This window comes from Homalodisca vitripennis, chromosome 8, assembly GCF_021130785.1.
Source record: "Homalodisca vitripennis isolate AUS2020 chromosome 8, UT_GWSS_2.1, whole genome shotgun sequence".
Classification (NCBI taxonomy): Eukaryota; Metazoa; Arthropoda; class Insecta; order Hemiptera; family Cicadellidae; genus Homalodisca; species Homalodisca vitripennis.
Genome location: NC_060214.1, coordinates 12,287,137 through 12,313,820, shown reverse-complemented (window position 1 = coordinate 12,313,820; position 26,684 = coordinate 12,287,137). Strand labels below are relative to the sequence as shown.

At 32.9% G+C, this 26,684-nt stretch overlaps 1 protein-coding gene across 2 annotated transcripts; it reads left to right on the top strand.

Annotated features, from left to right (window-relative positions):
• The first annotated feature begins 215 nt into the window (after positions 1–215).
• LOC124367303 (ARF GTPase-activating protein GIT2) lies at positions 216–22,677 on the top strand. 2 transcript variants are annotated; one of them, XM_046824028.1, is made up of 13 exons: positions 216–432; positions 4,666–4,799; positions 5,665–5,768; positions 7,127–7,301; positions 8,287–8,417; positions 9,149–9,338; positions 11,240–11,312; positions 12,126–12,305; positions 13,289–13,398; positions 15,584–15,751; positions 17,625–17,786; positions 19,138–19,317; positions 20,966–22,677. In XM_046824028.1, the coding sequence occupies exons 1-13, from the start codon at positions 372–374 to the stop codon at positions 21,125–21,127; spliced, it is 1,830 nt and encodes a 609-aa protein (XP_046679984.1). In that variant the 5' UTR covers positions 216–371; the 3' UTR covers positions 21,128–22,677. The 2 variants fall into 2 exon arrangements, with proteins under 2 accessions (XP_046679984.1, XP_046679983.1); XM_046824027.1 differs by having other exon boundaries at positions 20,963–22,677.
• Positions 22,678–26,684: the final 4,007 nt, after the last annotated feature.

The window sequence follows — 26,684 nt, the reverse complement described above, 5'->3', positions numbered from 1 at the left end:
CAAAAGAACTTACATTTAAGTTACAATGTGTCTTCGAATGAGGCGATCCCAATAATGTTCTTTCCTATATGTTAATTTATTTCTTACCTGTTTGTTCTTTGTATAATGTAATAAACATTGATCGTTGATCCAAAATAAAGATTGTTACAAAAAAGATCATTTTATTTAAGTTTTGTGGTCTTTGATTTGTTAAATAAAAACAGATGTTTTATTCTCATTTTATGGTTGATCAAGGAAAATTATGATAATCTACTCAATGAAGTTGAGTTAGTAGAGAACAAGGCACAACCGAATGGGTGTGAGAATTGTTGGTGTGTCACTTTTAAGTGTTTATTGTTTTCATTTACTTCAATCGCCATATTTATCTAAGAATGTCAGGAAAGTTGGGAATCAGGACATCAACAGATGTCTGTGCAGATTGTGCAGGACTAGGTTAGTGTTTAGAATTTTCCTCACGAAATTTAAGCCTAGGCTATGTACTCAAATTAGTTTAATTTATTAACCTAACTTTTTCCGTATATGAGTTTTGGTTTGTTTTTGTCTAATTTAAATGAATGTATACTTGACAATTCACAAGACGTTATGTGATTTGTTTACACAATAACTGGGTTTACAAAATATTTTATTAATTTAATATCTTGAAGCAAGATTATGTCCTAATAAATGTGGTAAATTAACATTTCAAGTGTTTTGCTAAGCCTATATAATTTTGATACTTTGTATCTAATATTATGTTGTTAATTTTTCCATCACTAATGAATAACACTAGCCTATTTAATTCACATTCCTTACATTGTGATTGTGGCTTTATTGAAGCCTTCTAGTAAGACACCTTCAAGTACAAAAGACACTTAATCAATAAATAAATGTATTTATCTACAGTTGTAATATACTATATTGAGTAGTTTGTTACAAAACTGCAAACATTTGGAACCATTGTATGTATAATTTTAAAGATCTGTATGTTACAATAAAATCCTTAATATTTTCATTGTTTATAAATAAGGTTTCAAAGGGACTCAGTCTCTCCTTTAAGACAAAATAGACTATTTCTGATGCTTAGTGATGGGAGCTGGTATATACTGAACTATTTTCAATTTACTCTCTTCTTTCCGCACATTATTGTGTTTCATATACAGTAAGTTAGCTTACTTATTTAACCATTATGCATATTGAAAATGAATTGTACTGTAATTGCTTACAATTACATCTCAGGGAGTCTATGTTATTCACAAAACTAAATATGAAGCTCAGATAACGTGAACTCCTCTATCTTTCTTCAGTGTGGATGAGACAAAAGTGTTGTTTGGACACAATGTGTAATTAATCTTATACATAACTGTTTATCACTTCGCAAATCTATAATGGTTTTCTGACACTTAATTTTCATGATTTTTATAGTACTTTCTAAGGACTTTCAGATTGTCATTAAAATATTTGAAAAATTGTAGTTGACCCAGTAATTCAGTGCTCAGAATTACTTGTATAGGTGTATAGGGTCAGTTACATTTCAAAATATGCTTTTATTAACTATCTATAGTCTAATTAAAATTTCTCTTATAGCTAGCTAAACACTGCATACCTATAAAATAGTAGCCTATAAGATATCAAATTATAGGCCTATACATAGATTAACATTCGGACCCAAAACTTTTATAAATCTACAATTTGTAAGATGGAGCCAGTGCCATTTAAATTGTTATTATTTTCTATCATAAAACATTATTTAGGTGGACTTTAATAAGCACCCTACACCACTTATTCTGTAGTTTTTATTGAATGTTTCAATTATTTGTATCAAATAAAGAATTTGATATTACAATTTATTTAACTTAACATATGCTTTCAACATTTTACCAGCGTCTTCTTATTGGAAATTCTAAATGCTTAATATATGATCAAACACTCCAATAAAATGAAAAAGTTTTATTTTGTGAGGCCTTTCGTGCTCAAAGAACACATCGTCAGACCCACATAACTGAAATAAAATAAATAAAAAAATAAATACTTTTATTTCAGTTATGTGGGTCTGACGATGTGTTCTTTGAGCACGAAAGGCCTCACAAAATAAAACTTTTTCATTTTATTGGAGTGTTTGATCATATATTAAGCATTTATGCTTTCAACTTTTAATTATGACAATAACAATAAAAACTGGAAGTAACTAATTTTTGGAGAATCTGTAAATGGTGATGGTATGAGGAAGTTGTGGGAGATAAACTATTGAAAGTTCTTGATGAACGGTAAAGAGAAATTTGAGGGGTGGAATACCAGCTGATCATCTTTGTTATTTTTTGTACTGCAGGTGATAAAATAAGATCATACATCGATTCTGTGATAAAATAAGAAGGGGTAATATATCTGTGTCAAGTTTAGATTGAAATTTGTTAAAACTTTTACAATGAATAATTACATGTTGCATTAACTCTACAACTGGCAGTCGCCTGATTATCAGTTGAAATTTAATGTTTCTGTAGTGGCAGTCGCCTGAAAATCAGTCGATTTGACTCGTGCCCGTTTGACATCTGTTATAATCAATACACGAACTAAACTGCAATGATTCATATATACCTGGAATAGGAAATAGTTGCTGATTTGATGGATGTATTTTGGATGTATTTTGTTTTGTTTTGTATGATTTAAGTATAAGTATGTATTGAAAATGAGAGTTGTTTGTAAACAGTCGGCCATTGTTGTTGTATTGGTACCCGGTTGCGTTATTCTTGTCTATGTCTAAAAACGTAAGTTTATTACATGAAATAAGTGTTTTTATGTAATAAGTGTGTTTATTATGCGTATAAATTCTCGTAGATTGTGTTTTATCAGTTTATTTTGTGATGTTATGAAGAAGAAAATATATGTGAAAAAATATATTAGTGAGCTTTTGTATTCTAGGCTATGTGCAGTGTTGTGATAGTTTTAGTTAGCTTTAGATATAATTTTCATATGCGATGATCATATAAAAACTTCTTTATTTATTTTTATAGGCTTACTTTTAGTGTATTTTATGAAATTTTTCGAGTAATAAATAAGGTTTTGATGAATTTTATAACACAGTCGTATCCATAGCAACGAATTTAGCCGTATTGTACTTTCTTCAGTTTAGAGTATTTCATAATTGTTTTAAAAAAAATGTAGTAAACCATACATTTTCTAAAACTATAAAAAATTTTCAACATTTTGGGTATTTTGGAAATATTTTTTTTCACACAATATGTCTTTTATAGGTGCACCCCCACCACTTTTACATACTTTTTTTATTTTTTGAAAATAAACTTAGTAAAAGAGTGATAAATTTTTTTATATTTTGGGGTTTTTATTTGCATAAATAAAAAATAAATTTTCTTGTGAAAACAATGATATATAATACATATAGGTTTATAATCAAATTATATTTAAAAAAAAATTAAAAACCGATAACTACTACTGCAAAACACCTCAAAATGGCCTGTCACTTGAGGACATTTCAACTGCCATCTCGAGGGTTAAGCTTTGGAGATTGAATGTTTGAGTAGGTCACAGTCTGTGGCAAGAAGGTGGTTAAAGGGTTTAAAAAGCTGGACATCATTAGTAGACAGTAATCCTTGAAGACGTTCTGTACAAAATATTAGCCTACATGGCTATGGTCATCAGTGAATATGATTAAATTGTAAAATAACCGTCTGTGAAATGCGAATAATCCAACATTTCATTTTATGTACTCCAAGAAATGTTGAACTGATAGACTAAAAAAGAAGTTTCACTTAAACTGTATTTCATACGAGTGGCAGCCAAGTTTGGGCCAAGACTGATGCTTTATAAATAACTGTACCAAATTCATTCCGATTTTTCAGGAACTTCATGGAATAACTAATGTCAATGAAAACCATTAAAGCATCATAACTGAGGTATAATATGAGGTTTTTAAGGGACTTCAAGTCTAATCATCACAATAGGAAACAAAATCACCACAAATCCTAGTACTAATAAGAAGGCATGCTTACAGTTTTCTTCAGTTGAGGTTTTTCTGTGTTGTAAATTGCTTGAACACAAAGTGAGAAAATTAATAATTTTTACTATCTAGAAAGAGTTCTTAGCTACTCTGGGATAGTTGTGAGTTGACATTGTGCCTTGGTTCATTCACAATTTTTGCTCTTATTCATCCACCCTTTGCTCACAGACTCAGTTCCACCAGATATTATTTATGAACAAAACTGAAAAGACCCTTGAAAGCTAGCAGACTCAACTGGGAGAAAGAAACATAGTTGGAGGTCTTGAACATCTTTGTAGAATATGAGTTTACATGTCCGTCTAACCATAGAAATGATAACTTGAAAATGTACAGTTCAAAACAGGATACCTTTGATAATAATAATGTCCAGTGGTCTGTACATTTTAGACCACACATGGAAATTGTTCACCATCTTCAGTGATGTAACACTGAAATTATGTTCTTCACAAGAACATACAGCCTTTTATCTGTATAAACTAGGTTTAAGTGAATTATACACACAATAAGCTCAGGTTGACGTGTGAGGATCTGTGAATCCACCCCAATACCCCAACGCTAAAAAAAAAGTGAATTGTACTTTTACCTAACAGTTTCTGATAGGTTAAAAGTTACTTTCAGCATGTTTTTTTTTCTTTACCATGGTTTAATAGCAACGTCTTTGTCACTTGTTACAGATCCGGGATGGGCCTTAGTCAACCGTGGCTTGCTGATTTGTGATGAGTGCTGCAGCATTCACAGAAGCCTCGGCAGACACATATCTCAGGTCAAATCCCTCAAAAAATCCTCATGGAGCCCAACTCTGTTGGCTGTGAGTACTGAACGTTTATACAATCGTAAACATTTTTAACAAGAGAATGTTAGATAGTGTTGGTTAGTACTGTAGTGGTTTTATATTACAAATTTATTTAGCCTTACAATTATTTGTCATAACTAAGATTTTTTACTATTAGGATCTACACTTGTAAACAATGGCAGATTATGTTTAAAGATAAATGCATCTATTTCATACACATACAGTTAATGAAGTAGGATGTCTTTATTAACATATGCTATAGCATTAAAATTTTGTGTTGTTATTAGCATACTGTTTGGAGAAACCCTGTATAGGTAGGTGGATTTACACATAGCCTGCCATCTCCCTGCCGTGCCGTTTTAGTCAAAATAGTTATTTTGAATTCGCCATTTAGTTTACATGAGACAGCAGATTCACGATTTACACATAGCCTTCCATGCTCTTGCGTGCCTCTTCAGGTGACCGTTTGGCAGCAGTGGTGCGGCAGAGATCTTCGGTTCTCACAGTAACGTATGACAGCAACAAATGTTGCTCACTAGAGCTTATCCCACCACGTTTGTGTCCATTTAACAACTGAATCCTTTAGAGCAACGTAACATAAATGTAAACTGTGGCATGGCAGGGTTACGGCAGCGACTGGTCACCGGTTGTCAAAATCGCACGGTAGAGACATGGCACGGTCACGACAGGAGCACGGCAGGCTATGTGTAAGCCCACCTTAACTCTTTTTAATATTGCACTTTGTCAATCACACTTTCAGCAGAGGAAAATGCAATATGGGAATTCAATATGCATTTTGAAGTTTAATTAGCTGTATATCTATGTTTTTTAATATGAAGAATTTCGCAGTCGTCTGTAATCATGTGTTAATATATTTCAGATGGTGCATTCCTTAAACAACAGCAACATCAATGCCTTGTGGGAACACACGCTTTGTGATCCGAAATCACCAAAGAAAAAACCACACAATCGGGATGCTCTACAGTAAGTACACCGAGGGTTGTTTTTATTAAACTTAGACCACCCTAGATTTGGTAAGAAAAGCGGGAAAAATAAAGTGCAAAACTCAATATCTAGTAACAATTTTCTTAAGAGAATTTGAACCATAATCATGTTAATTTTAATAATTAGTGTCGCTTATGTGGTAAATGAGCAAATAGTGGTATACTTTTATTAGGTAATCTGTTACTTTCTCAAATTCCAGGTGTTGTATATTTTAAACCTTCAACTGCTGTAGACATTTTATACACATGTTGTAATAGCGAGTGCATAAATCAGTTACATTGGACGGCCATTGCACATTCAACACATGCAGTAAAGTTTAAATATATATATATATATATATATATATATATATATATATATAATTATTTTATTTAATAATTTTGAAAATAAAGGAAGTAAAGCAATTGGTCTATAATTGGTCAGCTGTTATTCAGCATGATTTTTAGCTTAGCCTTTGTAACGGGTGGATGTAATCGCCCTTATTAGGTGTGCATTTGACACTTTACTACCCAATATTGACTATTTAAATCCATAAACGTTGGTAATGTGGTAGTAAAGTACCACTCACACCCTGATGGACGATGTCTTCCGTAAGATAGGACCTTGATCTCAACATCTCATTTGGATATCCCAGGTTTCTGGGCCTGTAGTAGTGAGATGGAATAGGTTGCAGAGATCTAGATTTCTTTCAATGTTTGTTATAAAAGAGTACCCAGTGAAGAACCTGCTGAAGGTCTTAAACTCTCAGACCAAGGATGCGAGATGGGATAGAAATTGGATATCCCCGTAACCATTGCTCATATCTGGAGTATCAAGAGTATCTCACATGGAAATAAACGTGGCTGGTGATGCCTTAGTGCAAGTTCGAAGAAAGTTATGAGCGTTACATAGAGATGAGGAATTTAGTGTTGTCTAGATTGGGTTTTCCCAGTAATCATCATTGACCTCAGAGATGCTTGGGGATAACTTGTTGTCTGTGTAGGTGTATCCAATGACAACACTTTACTGTATTTGAAATTTCCGGCCCAAAATAACGAGATACAGGAGGATAAGGAAATTTCTCACAAATTCTTTCAAAGTCATTAAGATACAAAATATATAAACCTTTACCATATAATGCTAAGGTTAAATAATTATAAATTTGGAAAAAAATTATCAGTTGTTACTGTTTGTTTTTTATAAAATGTAACTTCTGGTATTGAAAAAGGTGCTGTCATATTAAAAAAATATTATGAAGGCATATTTGTTTTGTTTAATAAGTCCAGGGTCTACAAACAATTTATTTACCATACATAATAACAGTACTTTTGATACGATATGTCTATATTTTTTTATAGTCCAACAAAAGCAGACTTCATTCGAGCCAAGCACCAACAGTTGGCATTCGTCTTACGCTCCAGCGACTCCGAAGAAGAGCTGAACCAACAACTGCACTCTAGTGTGCGGACTGGGAACCTAGAGACTAGCCTGCGCTTACTGGCTCAGGGTGCCGATCCCAACTACTATCATGAGGTAATATCAGAATTTCAATCCGATGTTCTCAACCTTTTTGAACCTATGAACTCCTTTTTTTGTTTGAAAATTTGATGTCCCACAACCATAAATTGCAATTTGGGGAGGGAGGAGACGTTCAACACCACTAATAATAATAATAATAATAAATGTGTTTATTTTTATCATTCAAATACATGTAATCACAATATAAAACAATATACAGCTTGAGAAAAATATACCAACCCAAAAAGAACCAAATATTGCACTTGGGTGGGAGTCATCATCAGGTTCTTAATTAAAAGAAAGAAAAAAGCTAAGCAGCAAATTCAAGTTCTACAATATCAATATAAAAATACAAGCAAATTTAATTGTAAACAAACTTAAATTACTCTAAATCATTAAAGTTGCACATGTCAATCATAGAAATCCAACTCATCTCCAATATAAAAACATACATTATAAAGTAAGAACAAAATATTTTTACTGAACAACTAAATATAAGTTTTCAACACTTTACTCAACGACCAAACCTTCAGTCTTAAAATAAATATATATCCATTGTAAAAGTGTATGCTAATGCTCAGCCAAATCCAATGGGGTGATATGAACCATGGTAAAATTTAATGTTGCTTATTTAGAAATGAAAGTTCATACAAAATTTCAAGTCTGTAGGTCAGTTCTAGTAAACAGACTGATAGACAGAAATTAAATTTTCCAGCTCCTTGAGTAATAGGCTTCGCTAACGTTCAGCCAATAAAAATGTAATAACCTCACTGTAGAAAACCATTCTAGACTGAAGATAAAACTCTACAGCGATGGTAAAATATTTTAACTCTTAAAAATTATTGGCATTTTTTCGATTCTGTGCGGTTTATGACAGTCATTTTAATAAACTACAATTACAGATAAAATTGTTGAAATTATTTATATACCGTTGTATTATGAGTTTTTTCTCATTTGCAGAAGCGGAAAAAAAGTGTAATTTATTTTATTTACTTTTTAGGAGAAGGGAAGTCGGCCTATCCACGTTGCTGCAAGGGCGGGCCAAGCGGGGCAGGTGGAACTGTTGGTGGTCCACGGGGCGGACCCTGGGGCTCTGGACCAACAGGGCAATACTCCATCTGCTTGTGCTAGGTGAGTTACCACACTTAAATTTGCTTTTACTGTCTTTTCTTTTATCTCGTTCAAGGAAAGTCAATTGAACACTGTGATGTTCTCAGAAATCTGATATTTTAAAATCTTTTGACCTATAAGTACTAAAAATATTATGTAGCATCAAACAACCATTTAGAAATTTAATTTAATTAAATTCGTATAATTTCCCTGATTGTGTCATAAACTTCAGAGAATTTCTATTGCCATGCACTTAAGCCTCAAGCGCCTTTTGCGCACCCTGGAAGTATATCATGAGGCCATCCAGTTTACTGTTTCAGCAATTCAAAAACCACCAAAAACAACCGATCATGTCCTCCTGCGGAATTTTTAATTTGAAGGTGTTTAGTGATGTCTATGGGCTGCAGAAAATAAAAACAACCGTTAAAAAAATAAAAGTTTCAACTTATTTATCTATTCATCTACAATTAAACCCAATTTTGATTTCTTTAAAAATATACTGTATTTTATTTTGAGTAAAATAATATACAACAATTTTATGTTTTGCGTAGTACCTGATTTGTAGGTATTTTATTTTGTTTAACTCTGTACAAGAAGTTAAACAGTTGTGCCAGTTAACATGCATGCCAGTTCTAGAGTTAGTAGAGTGGAGGTTTTTTATTGGGAGTGGGAGGAACTGTGGTATATGGCAGAATTTTTAGTGTGAGTTTGAGTTAGTAAGATTTTCAGTTTGCTTGTTCTGACCTGTCCAGGCTAAGCGGGCACAGAGAGGTGAGTCAGCGGCTGATTGAGCTACTGTACGAGGTACCTGATAGGTTAACCTACTTCCTGTGTCGGCGGCGGCCGGACCACACCAGCGGTCAGCACTTCCTGGTCCCGGAGATCGCAGACTGTCTGGAGACACCACAGCTGACCAAGGAGGCCAGGTCCAAACTCCAGCAAGTCAGTATCAAAGTTTTGAACGGTTAAAGTACTTTCTGAACATGTATTAATGATCATCCTCATAAACCAGAGGATCCTCATAACTCTGTTCTTCTTATCCTTATAAATCTTAGTGAGGATTATCAAACAGAGCAAGGCGAAGATTCAGTACATAGAAAGTGAATCGTGCTGATAAAATAGGTTCTGTTTTAAGTTTGGATTTGATTTAGTGCTGAACTAAATTTTTTCATTTCATTTGTACTGCTAATGACATATAATTATTAATATATATATATATATATATATATATATATATATATATAATTATTAATATATATATATATATATATATATATATATATATATAATTATTTATATATATATATATAATTATTTATATATATAATTATTTATATATATATATATATATATATATTCACAACAAAAATGGTAATTAGCAACAAATTTTTTAACATTTTTCCAGTTTCAAATGCAAAATAGTACTTGAAAAAATATATCCTCAGAACAAGTTATACTAAAATGTACAGCAACTAAAATTGTGCGCATACACAAAATCACTGTATTAACCACAAAACTGTAAAGATAACATTACTTTTTGTTTGAACTAAGTTTTCACTTTTTCTCGTAGGCCTAATCTAAACTCGTGCGATTCAACTAAGTTCTGAATAAGTTAGTATAAAAATAATTTTCCTTTTTAAAAAATATAGAACAAATCTTATATTTCAATGTAATTTAATTTTAAAACTAAAAAAATAACACTATGTATTTGTTTATTTTCACATGAGCTTTTTGAAATATTATTCCAATATAAAACCTAATATCAATTGAAAGAAAGAGAGAGAAAAAAATAATGCAATATAAACAGTTTAGACTATTTTTTTTTTACTGTAAGTTATATTGTTTCTTTAGGAAGCAATATTTTTAGTTTTTGTGTTGTTTTACATTAAATTTAAACTAAACATCTAATTAGTTTTACAACATTGCTATAAATTTCTTTTTTCTTGTAATCTGGTACATTCTGATTGTTTATACAAAAAATTACAAGGATATTGGCACTAAAGGGGTTAAACACTTGGAAGATTTTCATAATTTTTGTTAATTTTTTTAAATTAATATAACATTATGGTTCAATTTTAAAATAAAAATCAATACAATTTTAAGATTTTCAATGGCTTTCTTTTTATTGGTTGACCATTAGTTCTAAGGGTGCAATTGTTTCCGCTTTTCCTTTTGTGCTCACTTTTCCATATTGGGGACTGGAAGACAGCTTGCCCCTTAGTATCATCACATAACTGGCAAATAGGGCTTGAATATGGCTTTATGGGAAATGATAAGCTTTTCCAGAACTAAGCTTATCCTGACCTATTTATTCCTGATACTGATACTCTATCAGGTCTCAAATTTTGTTCACACACTCTGTATAAATATTTAAACTAAATTATATATAATACCAACAAAGATTAAAAAACGTAAAACAAGTACGAGTCTTGAGGAATGGTTATCTCAATGACTAATGTGATAAAAACCCATATTTTGCAATTCGTGGAAGGTGAGTGAAGTGTTTAGCATTGATTGTGTTGATAACTTATCTGTCTCAATGATTGACTCAGTGCGACGTTGCTATCTCTCTGTTGTGTCACAGGGGAACTTTCAGCAATGATTGTAAGTTATTAACATAACTGTTTTTTCCCTTTTGCCTTGAACTGGAAAGATATGCCTTTAACTTGTATTAGTTCTGTTAGGTGCATTAACACCACAAATAAGAAGATTGTTATTTACGGAAAAAGAGTCATTAATCCACTCTATGTCATACCAATTTTCTAGCTTGTAAATTTTGGTTGGTTTTACGAAGGATTGAATTTGGAAAACATGTTTTGTTAATTGGTATTCAATTTTTTCAGCTTTCAAACCCACTCTTTGAGGATCTAGCAATGGATGTCTACGACGAGGTGGATCGCAGAGAAACTGAAGCCAGTAAGTACATTTTTTAACTCACAGTGCTTAATTTCTGTGTAGCAATTACGAAGTTTGCATTTTTGCAGTGTCTACAGGTTAAGTGTGCAACTAAATGGTGAATTTTTTTAAACACTAGTGATCAGTAAAATAACATGTTTCAAACAATCAGCAGTTTCTTACAAAGACCTTTCAAATTAGAATGAATATTTACATTATATTCGTTGTACATGTGCCTGATATATTTAAAATCAAATCTAGGCAAAGTACATTAAAGGAGCTCCATACATTACCACCGTAAAATATCTGGACTATTAATTAATAATTTGCCACAAAGAATGATTAAAAAAGTGAGAAAATTATTTTCCAACCAATCGAAATAATATGTTGTAGTCTTATAGAAAATAAAGTACGACACTAAAAAATGTTGTTTTTCAACAGTAAAATTAATTTTTGTTTTTTTTTTAGCAAAATAACAGTAAACAAAAACATAAAATTAAGCGAAGTAAAATATTAAAAAAATGTTTACCCAATTAAATTATTATTATACGATGTAGACAATTTTGTTGTGAATATTAGGATAAAAAAATTATGTATATCTTTTTTTATTATAATAGTGTGTTTATAAAACGTTTGCATTTTCTTTATTTTAACCTTTGTCTTGTTCAGTGCATCATTCTGAAAGAAGTAGTCACTTCAAAAGTATGTACCAGAAAATTTCCCTAAATGTCTGTCATCCTAAAAGGGGTGACACTTGAAAAATTCGTTTATAGACCCAAAAAATTATAAATACTCCATAAAGATAGTAGAGAGTGACAGTGTTTCTGATGACAGTATGGCTGGCAAATCCGGCGAACGTGGAGCACAGTTCCGTGCCCTTCCTCCCCGTCAACCCTGATCTGTCTACGATGCGTAACCAGGGCCGCCAGAAGCTGGCAAGGTTCAGCCCGCGGGAGTTCGCCTCTCTCGTCATCGACATCCTTACGGACGCCAAGCGGAGACAGTCTCCTTCAGGTAACTATGAGTGGAATGGAGTGATAAGTGCAGGATCACCTCTTAGATATAAAAATCTTTAAATCTGCCCAGCTTTTGCATCAAAGATACAGACACTATGAAGATTGGTGTAAAAAAGAACTTGTAATGTGTTGTATTGTTTAAAAAAGTAATTTGTCTTAAATAACTTGTAATTTCTGGAGGTAAAGTTAAATATACATAGTTTAGTTTTGTACAAATTAAAAGCATAAAAAAAATTCAGTAATTGTCAGCAAAGTTGAAAAGACAAGTCCAAGGATAAAACAAAATAACTGTAATTCCACAACAATCACACAGAATTGTAGGTTTTTTAAGATTTTTAAAGATGGATATAACTGGAAAAAAGACCACCCTTTTGTAATGCATTTTTTATTTACAATGTCCCTTCTTGTTAACCCAACTCTGATTTTTGAGTTCAAAATTTAGAAAGATTGATTGAAGATTAGGAGTTTTTAAAGTGTCACTGATCGTTGTATGTTAAGTGATCTGTCCTTCTTATCAGTATTTCTGGAATTAAGACAAAGGTAGCAACATTTTTGCACTGGTTCTGATTCTGATTATTTTTTAAGCGATAGATTGAAGAAGCAACTGAATTGACTCATCTGCTCTGATGTTCCATGCACAGTAACAAATTATTACAGCTGTAAAAATTTTATAATCATAACATTTTGCAGTGTAAATTTGTAAATTATTTAAAGAATAAGAATGAAAAAATATATTGGATTCATACAATCAACAGTTTTTTACAATTTGATTTGATTACGTACTGCAACTACAAAGTTCTCAAATTTTTCGAAACTTGCAATAACAAATATAAATATTCATATATTGAATCAACCTAAGTACTTTTCTCAGTAATCATGGAAGCCTTACAATGTTAGTCTGGTCAAGTTTTACAAATAATAAAGACACTCCTAAGTCTATCCACTGATAAGAGAGTATAAGAGACATTTTCATCTGTACAGAGCGACTGAGTGTGAAACCTAACCATAAAGACACATCCGATGATGAGCCACTCTATGACAGCGTTGCCTCGGATGAAGATTATGCCACAGCCGAGCAAATCGCAGCACTGGTGAGTTCCAATGTTCAGTGTTATACTTTACATTAGTATGTAAGTATATCACATAGTCGGACAAAAGCGAAATAAAATACATTCAAACATTGTGAGAATGTTGGAGTAATTCAATTAAGTTCACAACTGGAGTCAATTGAAGTTAATTTGACTATCACATTACCTGTTATTGTTGTACGTTCCAACGTTTTCTTCAATTTTTCTATGTAATAAGCTAAAGGATTGAATACTGGACAACATGATATGAATAAGTATGTCTACATTAGTAAAAATATATGTAATAAAGAAACAGTTCAGTTTTCTCTACATCGTACAAGAACAGGTAACCTGATCGTCAGATTAACTTCAATTGACACCAGTTGTGAACTAAATTAGCTAACTCTAACATTCTCATAAGTTGGAATGTGTTTTATATCATAGATTTTTCAGTCTGAGGTATGTTTAGTTATGAAAGATTATTTCTATAAAAAAACTTGCAAAATTTGGGTTCCTGAAAAAGTAGGTTTTTCCATTGCATAGAATTATTGGTTAGAGATTGTGCTTAGAAAATTAATTTGTTCATACCTCATAAAATATGCTTATTGCTTGTTGACATATATGAATTGATTTCTAAAGATTAAATAATATTTTCTAAACATAAAGAACCACTGTTTTAGTGATTTAGTCTTTGTTCTTGTTACGAAGTGTGTAATAAATAAACTCGATATAACATATAACATTGGTAAAATGTTAAACCACTTTTATTTACAAAATTCAGCATTAATTAATTATTTTGTACGTAAAGTAATGAAACTTAGTGAAATTTTAAAATATGAAATTCTGATATTTGAAGCAAAATTTTTCTTTCAACAACCAAAACCAGCAAGATATTTTAAAATACAGTATCTAAAATTTTAACCAATTATTAAAATTTTGACAATTTTAGGACCAAAATGGTACAATTTGTATTCTTATACAAAACATTCATATTAAATTAGATAATATAAATAAGTTATATATAGGACAGAAACAAAAATTTGATGGTGTACAACATAAAATATTTTAATTTGAACTCTTTGTATAAGGTTCCCAGTGCAAGTACAGTTAAATCCTAATATCTGGGGACATCAATTTCTTCCAGTATACTAAAGAGACTCATTAAAATAGTATACAGTGTGTTAATAAAGCCCCACGCATGGCTTGATAAATCCTAAACAATTACAGGTAACATAATAAAACTTATAGGGTACATCATTAATGCACCTATAAATGTACTTTTTGAAGTAACAAACTATTCTTTTTTCATATCAGGGGGATGGCCCTCAAGGAGTCAGAAGGAAATCTTAAATGAGAGTGTAGGTAGAACAGTACATTAAATTAAAGGTCTTAATTAGTGAGTACAATGTTGCAAATCCAACCTGAAAAGTTTCACTCTTAAAAAAATTACAATGGTTTAAAGTTTGAAACATTTACAATATAGGTCCTGTTCTAGATGGTTTAATATTCTTGTCTTGGCTCATAAAGTTGTGTTAGATAAACTCATTAAATAAATACTGGATTTAGTAAATAGTTTTTAAGGTAGTTAGTGGCTCTTCAGATCCAATGGAGGATGCTCTACAAGGAGTTCGGCAAAAAAAATGTAATTTTGACATAGTTTGTAGATAATTTTAAAGGGGTTGTTTAGCAGAGATTAATGCAGCAATTAGCACTTCAAAAGGTTAATCCAGTACAAAATGGCAGACGTTTAAAGTTTTTACTGAATAAGTGATGTTTGCTTGTCAAATATTTTTAGAGTAAATGTTCAGATTGTTCACCTACAGTTATGTGACATTTGGAAATAAATGCATAAAAACTATTTACAGAATTGTTTAAGACAACTGGAGGAATAATTTAGCATTTTCACATTATTCTTTGCCTCAGTTGATTTAAATTTGAGGGTTTGTTTTGTAGCCATTGTATTTATGATAACCCCAAGCAAAGTAGTTTAATGGAGACAAATCTGGTAAATGTGGTAATAATTTTTTAATATATTAGGGATGATAAATAACTTTCAACAGTAAGACAACATTTTGGTTTGGAATAAATTTTGTGTATATTTTACCTTGCCTTATGTATATACTAAGTGAAACACCGCTTCAAACCTTCCAAACACAGCCTCCTAGAATATCCTGGCCACACTACTGTAGTGACATATGTTTGTGTGCAGGTGGCTCAAAACATGAAGGGCGGAGAGAAGTCCGTGCCGGCCCCGGTGGCCACCGCAAGCAGAGCAGAGGTGACATCATCTGTGGAGGATGAGTTGCGTTCTCGTCTGTCCGCTTCCCAACTGCGTATCGTCCAATTGGCAGCGGAAGTGCACAGGCTGAACCTAAAGGTAAGTGTCTTGTCTTGATCACAACCTCACTCTGTTTGACGTCTTACGACGCAAGCGATTATTATGTGGTTCAATCAAATCAATTTGACGTTTTGACGCCTCACAATCTCACTCTGTGGTTTGACGTCCGTACGACGCAAGCGATCAGTGTATATTAGGTGGTTTCCATCTTACGGTCCAAAATTCTGAACTATTTCAATCAAGTAATGATGTGAGAACGTTGTGGATAGAACAAAGAACATGTGTTGCTGTTCTTTTTCTTCTCGTTATTTTATTTGTGTGATTATTTACGATATTCAGCTGACTGCAGTAATGGCGTTGTGAGTAAACAAAGCAGCATGGACTCGTGTACCGGGACGTTTTTGCTTGTGCTTTACGTTGGTTGGTTTAAGTTATTTGATAGAAAAGTGTTTGTGATTGTAATATGTGATTTTTAGTAGTGTAAATTAGTTGTAAAAAATGACGGCATGGAATAGTAAAATTGACCGCTGGGTGGGCTATGATTCTGATGAAGTATTAGTGTTGATATTGATTATGCTCAGTTGCAAGGAACACCAAATTGTGAGGGAAAGTGGTGAAGACGGTATTCTTAGCTGCTTTTTCACCTAGGCCTACAGGGATATTGACCATGACAATGTTAGTGAACATGAGTTTTTACTACATAAGGCCTACTCAAAATGAGTTTGACCAAGGTAGGCGCTTGGAGGTAAAAAGTACCGCCGTATGGGTTAGCAATGTATACTATATGTACCGCGTTCAATGGGTTAATACTGGAAAGTGAAAGGCTCATTTGTTCTAAACAGGGTGAAAACCTTACCGGAAAAAAATTGGAAATTAATGTTTGTCAATAATGGCAAAGGGTACTTTTATAGGTGTTTATCTGAAAGTGCTGTGTTATTTTTAGTAATTTTGTGTACAATTATTATAAAAATATTATAACTTTGTGATTTATTGGCCAATTCTTATATTTATTGTTAATTTTGCACAAACATGTATATGTTAACACTAAATATACTAAAAAACTTCTTATAGTACAAAAAAAATATTATAAAACAATAAAATCTACCTTGTTTTTTTTTTTTTAATTTTTAAGTTCGATAATCAAATAAGTACCCAAAAACATTCTCACATTCAATAAAGTCATGAACACTAAAAAAAAACATTTTAATTTTTAAAAATATCCACTAATTTTTATCAAATTATCACCCAAAATAAAAATATAGCATTTTTTAACGCCACCTTTTTTATGAGGAACTAAAATGCATATCTTGATACGTACTGACTTTTATTTCCTTTTCTTATGAGTGATAGCCATAATAATAACTATATAACACTTTAGGATAGAACAAAAAAAAAGAATAGATCCTAACATGATTTTAGTCTATTTACGTGATAAAACAATCTGTTTTTAGCAGATCTGTTGAGTTGCACACACTTATAATGCAGTCCTTTTTTACACTGAACACACATGTGGTGACACATGATTCATAATACATACTTCACTACATGCCTAAATTCACACACATGATATGGGGTTATATTATAATTATAAACAAACATAAACATAACCACAACATCCAACAGCGCACTTGCTGAAACAGCTGACTGACAACTGTGAAAACAAAGCGTCTCGACTGTGACGTCATTGATGACTGGCCAACTGGATCGTAAACTTTCATCATTGTTACTGATTGATGATCAGCTGTGTTTGTGCACTATGTGAGATGCTTAACAGAAAGTGCGTTAATTTCGTACACAAATAGATATAAAATACACATAAAAATGTAATGTATTATATTTATATCATGCCTTGAGCTTGATGTGTCAAAATGAAATTTCATGGAGTTGAGGGTGTTACGATGTGATATGCTAGGTGGAGGAGATGACTCGGGAGAACCAGGAGTTACGGACGGCTGTGCAACACAACAGTCTGGCTGTAACAACTGAGACGGAGACAGAGCCTGTGTTAGACGTTAGAACTATGCCTCAGCGGCCAGTCTCCATGTACGAGACCCGGGAATCCCTGCGAGCCCAGGTCTGTTACAATAATTGTAGTTGAGATTAGCTACTTATTACATATTGTGTCCTGTGAATGATGGTGTCAATTCCAGCAAAAAGTTCATGTTTGTTGTTTTAGTGTCTTTGCCAACAACTCTACTTTGTGTCAACTGTACTGTATTTTTAACAGTTAATATTGTTCAGAATTTTGTCAAAATAAAAACAATTTTTGATTAATGTGATAGCTATATGAAAAAGCTAAATAGTGAAATTAGTTTTAATGTGGATTATGGAATTATTCTACTACCTAAAGTTAGAAGTGTTTGTCTTCCATTCCAATATCACAGTCATGTTTCATGGGTGCCCTAATTTGAATGCCTGTCATATTCCTTGATTGCTCCCATTCCAATGCATGCCACATTTCATGATTGCCTCCATTCCAATGCCTGCCATGTTCCATGATTGCTCCCATTCCAATTCCTGTCATGTTCCGTGATTGCTCCCATCCCAATGCCTGTCATGTTCCATGATTGCTTCCATCCCAATACCTGTCATGTTCCATGGTTGCTCCTATTCCAATGCCTGTAATGTTCCATGATTGCTCCTATTCCAATGCCTGTCATGTTCCATGACTGCTCCCATTCCAATGCCTGTCATGTTCCATGATTACTCCCATTTCAATGCATGTCATGTTCCATGATTACTCCCATTTCAATACCTGTCATGTTCCATGATTGCTCCCATTCCAATGCCTGTCATGTTCCATGATTACTCCCATTCCAATGCCTGTCATGTTCCATGATTACTCACATTTCAATGCCTGTCATGTTCCATGATTACTCCCATTTCAATACCTGTCATGTTCCATTATTGCTCCCATTCCAATGCCTGTCATGTTCCATGATTACTCCCATTCCAATGCCTGTCATGTTCCATGATTACTTCCATTTCAATGCCTGTCATGTTCCATGATTACTCCCATTTCAATACCTGTCATGTTCCATGATTGCTCCCATTCCAATGCCTGTCATGTTCCATGATTACTCCCATTCCAATGCCTGTCATGTTCCATGATTACTCCCATTTCAATGGATGTCACGGTCAATGATCGCTCCCACTTCAATGCCTGTCATTTTCAATGATTGATCCTATTCCAATACATTTCATATTCCATGATTGCCTTACATCCCAATACTAATACTTTCTTGTTGTCCCATGATTGCCTACGACTGGAAGACATAATAGATCATCAAGCCCCATCTGACCCTTGTATAAACTATTACATATACATAAGTACCTCATAAAGGTTAGACATGAGTGCAGTCGAATTGTAACTGCATTATTGGTAATGGTTATAGTTGTCACCTTAAATCTGTGTGACTATGCAGGCTGCATTGAGTGGAGCCATGCCCCAGTCGGAGGAGGTGGTGCGGCGGACAGACCAGGTGACCAAGCGGATACAGGAGTTATGGGCCACCATGCAGTCTCCGGACACCAGACACGCCTTCGTCCCGTGTGCCGAGCGGATACGAGTAGCAGTGGCTGAGCTCACTGCCATCTTCCCTCAGGTAAAGCCTGTCTGCTCGGTTGAAAATCTGAGTATATTTTTTGTTTGTTTTTTTTTTTAAGAAACCGATCTCCTGTTATGCTTTATTCCGTCCGCCCTCATGGGTCACTGGACTGTGCGAGGATCTTACCAAACATAATAAGGGGGAGAGTCGATACAGTGATGGTAATGATTAAAAGTGCAACAGTCACTGACAGGATTTGAACCTGCGCTATCTCTAACTCAGACTCAATGTCTAACGTCTTAGACCGCTAGGCCGTCGGCACTCCCATTATTGTATATTGACATTTTTAAGGTCCAAACCCAAAAAGTCAATAAGTTCATTAAAATAGGTTGGGAATTTTAAGTATGATAATTTGTGAGATATCAAAGTAGAAATGCCTTAAATGTTATGGTGAACACAAAGTGATGATACATTTTTCTTGTTACATATATATATATTTTTTTTTACTACAAAGCAGGAACAGTTTAGATACTACAGTTTTCTCTCCAGGTAGCGTATGACTGATAATAACCTTTCATTGGCAGTTAGACTGTGGTATGTTAAAATCCTACAGTGTAGTATCAACATGTGGATAGTTACAAGTGTATGTTACAAAACGAATATTAAAATCCAGCTGTAGTGAAACGACCTTGAGATTCTCCCCCTAAAAATAGTGTTAAACTTCAAACACTTTTATAGTAGTTTTTCTTCATAGAATTATTGTCTATGTCTCATTGTAAAGATATGATTAATACACATCAAAACGCTTTTGAAGTTTCCTTGTGAAGTGTATACTTTTTTGGATTTAATCCATGATTTTATTCTTTCTCAGGACAATAAGCTTATAAATTGCACATAGTCCTAAAAGGACCTTAGCGCTGCTTCCGGAGTAACAGGATATTCTGGATGGGTAAGGTTGGGGGTAAGGGCCGTCTCGTGTCGAGATCCATGAAGAAGAATTTAGGGCATTAATCTCAGTCATGTCTCCTCAGAAAAAGAATGGGAAGCCAGCTTTGAACCAGCCTCTCCTGTGACAAAGCAGGCAGGGTGGCACGCCCTTATGTCTAGACTAGCAAAAACCTTTGAAACTTAAGCAGCCCCACCAACTCCAACAGTCATCTCCCACAGTAGACTAGACCTATCGATCTACCATTCTACCCCAATATTACATACATTTGCGGTTAGTGATGTGCCGCTCCTGGACATCCATAAGGTTGCCCAGATTTAAGTGACACATCGGTTATTGCTGTACTCAGTGTAGGTTCAACTGGAAGGTATAAACCAGCCAGAAGTGATCCCTCCTGGGTTTAATCCGTGATTTACAAAAATATTTGAGATATTTTTCTGGATAATCAATTAAAATATCAAATAATGTAAATAGCGTTTAGATGGGTATTGATCATGTCCTTAATAGAGAGATATGTCACTCAATCGTTCGTCTTAACAAACGAAAAAAAGGATCGTTTATTAATATTTGAAGTTTAACATTGTTCTTATGGTACTAAAATCCAGATGGTTAGCAGCACAATCTGTTCTTAATATTATTTAATGCTGTATATATTATTATATGAAATATATTAGTTAAATTATTAGAAAGCGTAATTTATCTCTTCAGTCTACAAGTCAGCCATAGTGTGTGAGTTAGGTTATGTTGTGTTGCCAGAAGCCAGGAGACGAGGTGGTTCGCACGGCGTTGCGCCAACTCAATACCAGCACCGTCCGTCTGCAAGCGGAATGCGCCGGCCTGGAGAACAGCGCCGAGCGTGTCCGTTCCTGCGCATACAACATGGCCAAGGCCACGCGACAACTGCTCACCAGGTTCCAGTAACACCAGTATTAATACCATCATAAGTTTTATTACAACGACTCATCAGTACCGCAAATTCTAATGTATCGATACAGGCCTAATATTTTATCTTGTGATCGCTGTCTCGTGTTGAATCTTTGGATTTATTTTCACCAGTAACCCTATTTTAATAACTTTTGTTAACTTGTTTGTTGAATATTTTCAACAACAAGTAAAGCTCAAGTATTACGAGTTTTATGATCTGTACATAAGCATAATAATTTTATTTTATGATTCTCAGATTTTAAATATCTATTAGGTAAGGTGAGTTAAAATAAACACATAGACTTAGGAAATTCATTCATTTAGGATTCTTTGGACTTGAATTAGCATTTTGAAAGGATTCTCTCTTTATTTTTGTTATCTCAATCAAACAGGAAGATCTCCCGCATTGGTTGGTACTTTTCAGTAATTTATTTTTTATCTTTGTCCACGAGTTGTGAAAGAATGCGTTGTTTGCTCGTTTAAAATATGAGGAGTCCCAATAAATTATAGTGTTTAGAATGGATATAAAATAGGATAAAATAAAATTAAGAATTAAAATTTGTTTATTCTTTAATGGGGATAAACATTGCATTAACACAATTAATTACTCAAATCCAATTGTGTTATTGGATTTTTTTTATCAGGATCAAATTATAACCTGTTAAGTACGAAGATTTAAATTGTAGCAATAGATCTTGAATCAAATTTCTATTAACATTTCATGAAACATATTATCTGATCATGATATTTTAAAGCAGCATGCTGTGATACTGAGTATAATGCATAGCACATTAAAAATATTGGCAAAGTAACACCAACGCAATGGTAACAACAAACAGCAAACAGCTGTTTGTCAGTAGCGGCTATCAGCTGTCTGATCAGAACATTTGATCTTGGTGCATCATTTTTACGATTATTTGTTTGAAATATAAGTTTTATACATGTTGCCCTATCGTATATCAATACCCATATCATACATTCGTAATATATTGATAAATGAAAAGAAGTATCAAATGTGTCAAATTACATTTTCGAGCAACAAATATGTGGCGTGTTAGGTACCTCAAAACGCTTTTAAAAAGGCACAAAAAATTTTTTTGCCTGCTGAAAAGCCCTAAAAATTTGGCAAAGTCAAACAATTACTTCAACAAATGAGTGTCAAGATGGAAAAATAAAGACGGCATGTGAATAAGTTAATAGTGCCGTTTTTCTAGTTTACTACATAAAATTCATTTAGAAATATATTCAATTATGGTTATGTTGTTTGTGGTAAGTGTTGACCTAACCTCGCGTAGCGTGATGTCAGCACTTTTACGGTTACACATCTTAGATCATTCTTGACAAATAAAAGAGTATAGTACTCGTAATGTTGGAAAATTACTTTACCAATGTGGGAGCAGTATACTTGGATCTAACCTACAGAGCATATCGTATTGCCTAAATTTGTCTGTCAAACGTTTATCTTCCATAGAGTAACATGTTATTCTAATACAACACTATACTGTATTGGCTTGTTAATTAGCATAAATTAGAAGTACATTGTTATATTTTGTATGTATTATTCCTATTACCATTTCTTACCGTCATATTGTTAGCAAAAGCTTTTTTTTTTTTGCACTGTTTAGAAATATATCGAGCACTTAGGTTAAAAGTACAGTTATTGTTATTAAGATTAAAAAATGTAAGTGACGTTTATTAGTATAAATGTGAATATCAGATTATAAACAAGTGATTTGAAAATGGAATCAAGAGTAAGTTAATTTGAATAGGGACATCTTAGTTCTATTATTCATGCATTCAGATAACCATATTCATATTTTCCAAAGCTTTCAAAATATGTGTAATAATAACCTCACCTGTGTGTGTAATCACAAGGTGAGTGAACGTGTGGAGTGAGGTCTCCGATTTAGTTCTTATTTGGTTCAATTTGACATCTAAGTTTTTTTTTGTTTATAGTTTCGTCTACATTTATGTCGAATTGTAATGACATGTTCATTCAGTTTGTTTTACATCATTGTATGAAAAAAAGGTTGCTGAAACTAGTGTTCTGCTCAGATATGTAACTTCAAAATGACATTAGCGATTTTATCAACGAAACTACATTCCTTCTGAGTTTTGAAATTGGTTTGTTTGTCCTCCTTGCTGATGCGTTAATCGTGGTTCCCCAGAGACCACGATTAATTTAACAAGGTCGACTCAGGGCTGGAAACATCCACAAAAATAAATTAACAGTCAGTACATCGTAGGGCATAGACCTTGCTACAAGGCGATGTGGAAAATTAGCATGGGTTTTTTTAAAAGACCGTCCCGTTGCGATGCAAACGTGTTATTTTGTATTTTAGTTGTAGATAAAGTGAGTAATTATCTAAAGGTCATATTCTTTCATTACTCGTTCGTTCAAGGTTTACAGTTACCTTACTCCTTTGATAAATTATTACTAATGGACAGGAAAATCAGGCTCGACTTGTAAACTTTCTTCTAGGGTCGATTGATTTGAAGGAACACGTACACAGATTTTCACAACCAAAGGAGAGCATTTCAGTCAAGAAAAATTGAAGTGCAATTGAAAATGTATAAATATGTGTGTACATTTATGTACCTCCACCTTATAAAATCAGTGGACCCTAGAAAGGAGTTTTAAGGACCCTAGAAGGAAACTATAAGTGCCCTAGAAGGGAATTATAAGGACCCCAGTAGGGAATTACAAGGACCCTAGAAGGGAATTATAAGGACTCTAGAAGGGAATTATACAGGCCCTAGAAGAGAGTTATAAGGGCCCTAGAAGGGATTTATAAGGACCCTAGAAGGGAGTTTTAAAAGTAACCCTGCTGATTTTTCTATCCATTAGTGATAATCATTGGCTTTCAACCCAATTAATTTAGACCTTGTTTGTTAAATTATTATTGCCATAATGTAAACAATGCATAACTTACAAATTAATTTAATTTTTAAATAATTACAATTTAACTTAAAATAAATGCAAAAATAGTAGGAGGAAATTTAAAATAACTCATAGTCTTGGAGTGTAAACAGCTGTCGTCATATTTTCTCTGAGTCACTACCACAACTTTTTTGAAAAATTAAATGGCAAACCATTTTGAAAACGGTACAATAAATTCACTTGAGCATTATTGATCATGATGTTGCAGTATTAAACTATAATCTATTGTGTTCTTAGTTGAAAAAAGTAATTAAACTTCTATGTAATCACTTTCACTTGATTGATCTGTTTGAATATTGATTTCAAACTCAATAGTATTCTATTTAAGTACCTACGTGCTGCTGTATGTACATACATATACATGTGTACAATATTTTTTATGCCCGAGATTTTTTTATCACATAGATATAGATGCATGTTGCATTCTTTACTCTACATGTAATTCTAAAATAGCGTTAGAAAATCATAGTCGTTTGTGCCTTATAAATAACGTATTGTCTATACAAATCAAAGGTAATATTAAGATACAATGAAGTAAAGTAGTAGTTTTATCATAAAAATTGTATTGTTTTATTGTCTGTGTATTTTTTTCTCTTTGGTTTTTTTATAGCGCAGTATGCTGTTGCAGTAGTCTTATATAGTTAAAGTGGCTATAAAATATAAATACAATTTGTTTCCACAAGTTATTATTATATAAAAGTATGGAAGTCTGGTTCCAATCTCGACTTGTCTTGTAATTGACAAAAATCTTTTCGGTGCATTCAGTAATAATTGAAAAATGTTTTAAAGAATTATTTTAAAGGTCAGATTTTTCATGTAACATTTAATAAAATTGCTAATTTTTTTATCTCAGAAATGGTTACAACAAAACATTTGTTTTTTTACGGTTTTGAGTTCCAAAATACGAGGGTCGTTCGGAAAGTAAGTTGTCAAGGCATCTGATCACAAAACAGGTGGAGGTAGCGGCGCAAACTGAGTGGTGCTTCATACACTGCGCAGCTGTCAGTGTCATTGTCAAGGTCACAACGCTATTCTACACACTCTAAAGTATTGTTCAATATGGCCCCCGCAACCAACTCTTGCGCCGACTGTGAAATACATAGCCTCATTTGATTTCTTTCAGTAAAGAAATGCAATCTGTGGAAATTCATCTGTATTTTTCCGGACATTTACCAATGTTCAGTGATACAAAAAATCAGTAACGCTACATTTCGAGATCTGCAATCTGATCTGTTCTTCAAGTAAATAACTAACCCAACGCAAAATTACAATCTAGGTTAAAATTAACAAATCATACCAAAGCGTTGTGACACACATAAATCAGGAATCACAACCACCACGTTGTGTGTGTCAACTTCACTAACTCTAAAACATGAACTTAAAAAAAAACACAACACTAAATATTAAAACTGAACTACAGAATATAGGTCACAATAGGTCTGCATTTACCAACCAACCATCCACGACTATTTACTTAGTTGGTAATTAGGTGTTAGGTTATTTATTTACCTGAAGAAGAGATTAGATTGCAGATCTCAAAATGTAGTGTTAATGATTTTTTTATAGCAAACATCTGGAAAAATCCTGTTTCCTTCAGAATCCTTCCATCGTCAAAAACAGACTTCCTACAATATAAAAAAAAGGAGAAAGTCAAACAAAGTCAAAGTCATTGTGGAGAAAAAAGAAGAATGAACATTTTATAGCCATTTTTATGATAGTTTACACCTGCTGTTTTTTCATTCAAGGTGTTTGAAAGTGTACAATTTTTTTTATTGTACAGTTTCCACCGACGTTAGTTCTTCCATAGAAAAATATAATGTTCCTGTTGAAATGTTAATACTAATAGATTATAATATATTATCATAATGTAGATACTTGAGTTTCAATTTGTTATTACTGTGTGTCCTTAATGAAAATATTTTTACAGTTTTTCATGGCACTCCTGTTATATAGTATCCCGTGTAAATTCATTGAAGACACAAACATTGTGATTGTGGCAATCATTGTTTTTATTTCATTATTTGTACGTTGGTTGATCTTTTTAAATATTTTTGTATATAGTTTATGCAGAATTCTTCTTATTCATATGATATATTCTTTGCAATGAGCACACAACAATATAAAACAGTCTTTTGATGCTTAACATTAAATAATAAACTAAAGCAAAAGATTTAAACAAATTAAAATACTGTAATTGTTTAGTAAATATAGGTTTTAAAAGTACGCAGTATATCATAAATGAGTTTTTACCAAAGGCAATTTTCTTTTTGAGTGTGTTTGTACTTGAAACGCATTGAGTTTTATAGGATGTTCTAAAATGTTATTCTTGTAAAATTAAATAAAAGGGAACAAAGAATTGTTAATCATGTAATACAGTGTATGGTTTCACTTTTGAAGAGCAAAAGTAAAAGTAAAAAATTGCTTTATAACGAGATTAACATAGAAATATAACAACAGAAAACGATTATCCAATTACAACACACAACATTGTAATATGAAAAAAGCACACGATTGTAAACAGTTCTAATTTTGTCCATTTTAAAAATCTCCCCATAAATAAGCCTCTTGAAGTCTTATAAACCAACCCTAAAGTCATCTTTCTAGTTTTATGCT

What these genes read in the sequence shown, in the direction of transcription:
- LOC124367303 (XM_046824027.1), top strand. Translation starts at nt 372, where the DNA reads ATGTCAGGAAAGTTGGGAATCAGGACATCAACAGATGTCTGTGCAGAT. An exon ending in CACAATCGGGATGCTCTACA is followed by an intron (nt 5,769 to 7,126) that starts GTAAGTACACCG and finishes ATTTTTTTATAG; the next exon opens with TCCAACAAAAGCAGACTTCA. An exon ending in GGGAATCCCTGCGAGCCCAG is followed by an intron (nt 17,787 to 19,137) that starts GTCTGTTACAAT and finishes GTGACTATGCAG; the next exon opens with GCTGCATTGAGTGGAGCCAT.